This window comes from Myotis davidii, unplaced genomic scaffold, assembly GCF_000327345.1.
Source record: "Myotis davidii unplaced genomic scaffold, ASM32734v1 scaffold223, whole genome shotgun sequence".
In the NCBI taxonomy this organism is placed as follows: domain Eukaryota; kingdom Metazoa; phylum Chordata; class Mammalia; order Chiroptera; family Vespertilionidae; genus Myotis; species Myotis davidii.
Genome location: NW_006294609.1, coordinates 40,691 through 46,420, shown reverse-complemented (window position 1 = coordinate 46,420; position 5,730 = coordinate 40,691). Strand labels below are relative to the sequence as shown.

At 46.0% G+C, this 5,730-nt stretch overlaps 1 protein-coding gene across 1 annotated transcript in view; it reads right to left on the bottom strand.

The window, feature by feature from the left end:
• Positions 1 to 1,053: 1,053 nt before the first annotated feature.
• LOC102774880 (olfactory receptor 8B4-like) overlaps positions 1,054 to 5,730 on the bottom strand; it is an 11,377-nt gene continuing 6,700 nt past the window's right edge. The window contains exon 2 of the mRNA XM_015567285.1: positions 1,054 to 1,932. Within this exon, the coding sequence (XP_015422771.1) occupies positions 1,417 to 1,932 (516 nt within the window). The 3' untranslated portion in view covers positions 1,054 to 1,416. The remainder of the gene's footprint in view (positions 1,933 to 5,730) is intronic.

Here is a 5,730-nt window from a genome sequence, read left to right as displayed (position 1 = left end):
ATGCTGTACTTTAAATTGAGGATAAATGAGGTTGCTTCCATTATTGGGTATCCTCTATAATAAAAGAGTAGTATGCAAATTGTCCCCTCCACCGGGAGTTGTCCGGGAGTTCGACCAGGAGGTGGAGCCAGCCCTGGGGGAAGAGAGGGAGTACCCAGCTGACAGCTGGCAGCTGCTAGGGACCCTCCCAGTGCACGAATTTCATGCACTGGGCCTCTAGTTATAAATAACGCTGCAATAAACACATGCACATGTCTTTTCAAATTAGTGTTTTGGGTTTCTTCTGTTAAGTAGAAACAGGTCTTTTTGGGTCTCCTGGCCCCTCAAATTCTCCCCGCCTCTCCACAGGGGAGGTCTGGCCCAAGGTTCACCTTCCTGCCTGTGCTCAGGGCAGGTTCTGGGGAGGTATTCCTCAAAACCCACGCTATTGCATCAAGAATAGCAGCACCTTCAACCGACTAGTTATGAGTGGTTTCTGGACTCGAATTCTGGGTCCTTCCAAGTCTTCCCGCAAGTTGAGAGTGTAATATGACTTTTCTTTCTTCCTGATTCATTAATAGTTAACTGTCTCACACACACACACACACACACATGCTCTTAGAGACGATAAAGTCTAAAGGTACTTTAAAGGATAGAAGAATTTTCCCAAACCCTCCATAATGCACACAGATCTCCAGGGCAGAACAGAGACCGCAGTGAACATAGTCATGTGCGCCCATGGAGCCCCTCCTTTGTTCTTCTTTTGCTTTCAGCCTCAGCACCCAGAGCCCAAGGAACTGACCCAGTTACAAGACCGCCTACCCCATGGTTACTATTCCAAGGCCTAAGAGTTCTGGAACTTGGAAATGAAACATTTTAGTTTTGATTTATCTTTACAGTTCAGACTATGTGAAGAACTCTTAGGGGAAGCCTTCTCTGCAAAATATGGATATGAAAGAGACAATGTATGATCTTCCTAGCCAAGCAATCTTTCTGGGGACTGGAAGACTATCTTACCTATGGCCCCAAGGTATCTACGTTTGGTCTTTGCTAAGGCTGCTCCTATAGAAAAAATCCAAATTCACTTGGATCCTCATACCACCATTTGCTCCATCTCCCAGCCAGACATGTCACTGGCAAGAACCCAGTTAGCCTACCGAGAAAAGGAGGGAACGTGTGGGGCCTCATCTTATTAATCCCTTGGGCCTACGATAGAGTCAAGTCAATTATAACCACTTAATCACTGCTAAGTTCATACAATGGACCAGTTTAAGTAGTACAACACAGTATAATCCCCAAGAAGACTATAAGTAAGATGTTTCCAATTTTTAAAGTGGGGAGAAGACCCTACTAGAGAAACAAGATGAAAATCTCCCCACCTGTCGATAAAAAGATACCATGCTGCTTCTCAGTAATTCATTGATGCAAACAGAACCATCAGAAAAGCACTCTTTTCAGGGTTTTGCCCAGGGCAAGTTTAACATCCTTATTCCTCAAACTGTAGATCAAAGGGTTAAGCATGGGCACGACGTTGGTGTAGAAGACTGAAGCGTATTTACTCCGGCCCACAGATCCCGGAAAAGAGGTTGTTAAATAGGTGAAGGCCCCTGACCCAAAAAACAGAGCCACGGCGGTGATGTGGGAGCCACATGTGCCAAAGGCTTTGGACCTTCCCTCAGCAGAAGGAATGCGGAGGATACTGGAGAGAATCAAAGCGTAAGAGATGAAGATGCTGATACTGGATGTTGCGATGACCATCCCAACGACAATAGAAAACACCAGCTCGTTGACGTGGGTGCTGGTGCAGGAGAGCTGCAAGAGCGGGAGAACTTCACACAGGTAATGGTCGATGATGTTGGAACCACAGAAGGTCAGTCTCAGCATGTTTCCGGTGTGGGCCATGGCCCCAGCAAACCCTACCGCATAGGAGCCCAACATCAGCAGAGCACAGACCTGGGGGGACATGGTGACCGTGTACAGCAGAGGATCGCAGATAGCCACATAGCGATCGTAGGCCATGGATACCAGCACATAGCACTCAGAATTGACCAAGAAGCAGAAGAAAAACAGTTGAGTCATGCATCCCGTGTACGAGATGGTATTTTCTGACACAAAATCGTGCAGCATTTTGGGAGTAAAGACGCAAGAATAACAGAGATCTATCGAAGACAAGTTGAAGAGGAAAAAATACATGGGAGTGTGAAGGCGAGAATTCGGGCCAATTAAGGTGATCAAGCCCAAGTTGCCCACCACAGTGAGCACATAGAGGCCTAAGAACAGGAAGAAGAGGGGGACATGGACCTCTGATTGTTCTGAGAATCCCCCAAAGATAAATTCAGTCACCGAGGAGCTGTTTCTCAGAACCATTCTCTTCTGGGGAGCTGTCTGTGGAAACAAGGGGTAAAATACAATCGATTGGTGATAGGCACAAGCATGGATGATAGGAGAGATGAGATCATGTATAGACGCCCTCCCTTTTGCCTTTCTCCTTGTAACTGTGGAGCCAGCTCAGAATGGTTCTGTTCTGTTTGATGAGGTGCTCAGTTGCTTTTCAGAGACAACAGACCAAAACCACAAGTCATGCAGGTGAAGCATGCACAGATGAGAGAACCTGGGCCCCAGCTGCGCCTGGAACCAAAACCTTGCACGTCCCCTTCCCCGGCCCCACCCCAATGGGACCATAGGACCAGGACATAACCGGAACTTGAACACCGGAACCCTCGAACAACAAAAGCCAAGGGTCTGTTGTGCAGGAAGATCTGGTGTTGACATCCCTTTACCATAAATGGCCAAGTTCCAAGGTCCTCCAGGGAACACGTGTCCCACCAGCACTTCCGCACACCTGTTCCCCTTAGCCCTTTAAAAACCCTTAACCCAGTCCAGCAAGCAAGATGGATTTGAGGCACCACTAGGTCCCCCATCTTCTTGGTTGGCACCTTTTCAATCAATAAACCTTTACTTACTTCAAACCCTGATGTGTTGAGTTTTAGCCTTTTGAAGCATCAGGCCTTTGGACTTCGGTTTGGTAACGCTCTCTCACTTATGCCCCCAGCTTAGCTATTCACAGCATGACTGTGACGATATCTCAGCTCCCCTGGGTGATCATGAATCTAGGCTAGAGTTTCTTAGCATGGGCAGCAAGAATTCTGTTCCCGCCCTAGCTGGTTAGGCTCAGTGGATAGAGCATCGGCCTGTGGACTGAAGGGTCCCTGGGTTCGATTCCAGTCAAAGGACACATGCCCGGGTTGTGGGTTCGATCCCCAGTAGAGGACGTGCAGAAGGCAGCCCATCAGTGATGCTCTCTAATCACTGATGTTTCCATCTCTTTCTCCCTTTCCCTTCCTTCCTAAAATCAATGAAAATATATTTTTTTAAAAAGAATTCTGTTCCCTCTTGAGAGATGAGGAGATTGAATACCTCACTTGGCTGCCCAAGGACTCCCAGAAAGACACCCCAAGAGCCAGGAGTACAACCCACAGCCAACTGCTTTAGGATGTACAGAGAGCTCTTATGTCTCCCCGTCTCTGTCTCCCTCTCCCAGCCAGACATGGGGTCCTCTGTCCCCTACTCACCTTCCTCCTATCAGCCCCGTCACTCCATCAAAGTCAGTGTTGAGAGCAGGGGAAGGATCAATACATCCTAGACCTGCTGGTTGTGGGTTTACAAGAAGCTCATCTGAGAAGATGGGATTCAGACATTCCCCTTCCTTCTTCCTGGCTCCCTCAGTGCTGAGCTGTGTGCATCTCTTTCTCCCTTAGCCCGAAGGAGCAGATGGTGTCAGTGCATGAAGCAGACAGCTTTCAGGTATGAACTCTTCTGGTGCCCCTGGTGCTGAGAATCAGAGCTTCTAGAGACCCCAGTCTCCAGATGCTCTAGGAATAGACCAAGGTTTCTGTGTGGACTTTCTCAGCTGGTCTAAGTCAACTTCAGGAGAAAAAAATAGCGACCCTCCGTCTCACCAGGACCCGGGCTCGCATATCATGAGAGCTTTATGCTACTGCATGGCCTCAGGCACCTCATTAGGCACCATTTCCCCTGGGAATTTTTCTGATGGTCCCTGCAGGGAAGAAATTGCAATCTTTGTTTATGGCTGGGATGAGGATGCTGACGTAGCACCTCAGGACTCAGGTGTGCCGTTCACCCTTCCCTTTTACTTCAGGGACCTCCTGTGGAAGGTTGGGGCCTTGCTTTCCCTCTCCTTCATTAACTCTAATACTTAATCTTTAAGGAAGCGTGGTCCCAGACTTATGTTAGCCACCATTCCCAAGTTTTTGAAGGGAGTTTTAAGAATAATAACAACAACAAAAAGTTAGATCAGAGTTGCAGGTGCTACAGAGAGAGCACCTCAGATGACGGGTTTCTAGCTCCATGAGGTGCTCAGAACAGTGGAGACACCACCACCACGAAGACCACCTGCTCTCAGCTCTACTAAGGGCCATACAGGCCTTTGCTGTATAGGAGAAGATCAAAATGTTCCATGAATAAGTAATAAAGCACACACACTCACCTGCATGAATTCACTTTATAAACGTGTGCAGGCTCACGGTGTAACAGGAGTTGTACCTCAGGTTTTTAGTCTGGGCATTCTCCAGTGACAAAGCTGCTCTCCCTACGATCTGCTACGTGAATATTCTAAGAAACTTTCAAAGACGTGAGCAACTGCACTTACAAGTTTCCATGGAGGCCACCTAAAATAATTCCAGTTTGCCTGGAAAAGTGTGGATTTCCACCCATTATCACTGTAATTATTAGTACACACCCTATCACTTTCAGGCGGCTGGATTTGGATAACAAATGATATAGTCACTTTACTAAAATAAGCATAAGTAGTTATTCAGTTCCTCTGGGCTCTGCTATCTCCTAGATACCCTGGCCTCCATCCTATTTCAGACCAAGGGAATCTCTCTCAGTCTTTTACCCTCCTTGCCCTCTTAGTTCTCGTTAAAAGAATTTACTCTTCCTGGCCAATCAATACTGTCTCTCCAGTCAATTTAGGCATTAAAAATGAGAAGGGCATTAACTGCAACCTGTTTCTGCTTTATACTTAGCCCTGAACCCTAAAGCAAAGAATTGCAAACACTAGATATCTGCCTGAAATACGTGGAAGAGGAATAAAGGAAGAGGAATTACACCGGTACAAGGAATAAATATTGGTACAACTTTACATTGTAATCATTGGTACATTGTTGTATGTCATTGTATACAGCACAATAAATGGATTATTAGTAGTAGTACTTAACAAACTTGGGCATATGTATATATTTTGACTTGCAGTTTTACTTTGCGGTATATACCCAATAAAAATAAGTACACATGTTTACCTAAAGACATGCCAAGGAAGTTCATAGCACCATTATACATAATTGCTCCATGTGAAAACAGCCCACATGTCAATCAACTACAGACTGGATAATAAATTGTAGGATATTAATAAAGTAGCACTCCATATAGCTATGAAAGTTAATAACATAGTACATAAATGTCACAAACCTATTATGGAGCAAAAGAAGCTAAACACCAAAACCATACTTAATGATTTCATTTACATGAGGTTCAAAAGCAAGGGCACTAATCTTTGGTGTCAGAAGTCAGATAGCCGTTATTTGTGGCTGGGAAGTCATGGGCTAGTGGCTGCAGAGGAAAGTGAAGGCGCTTCAGGGTGCTTCTGAGAGGGGTTGGTTCCATGGATGTGTTCAGTTTGTAAAAAATTCATCAAGCTAATACGCTTATGTTACAACTAGAGGCCCGATG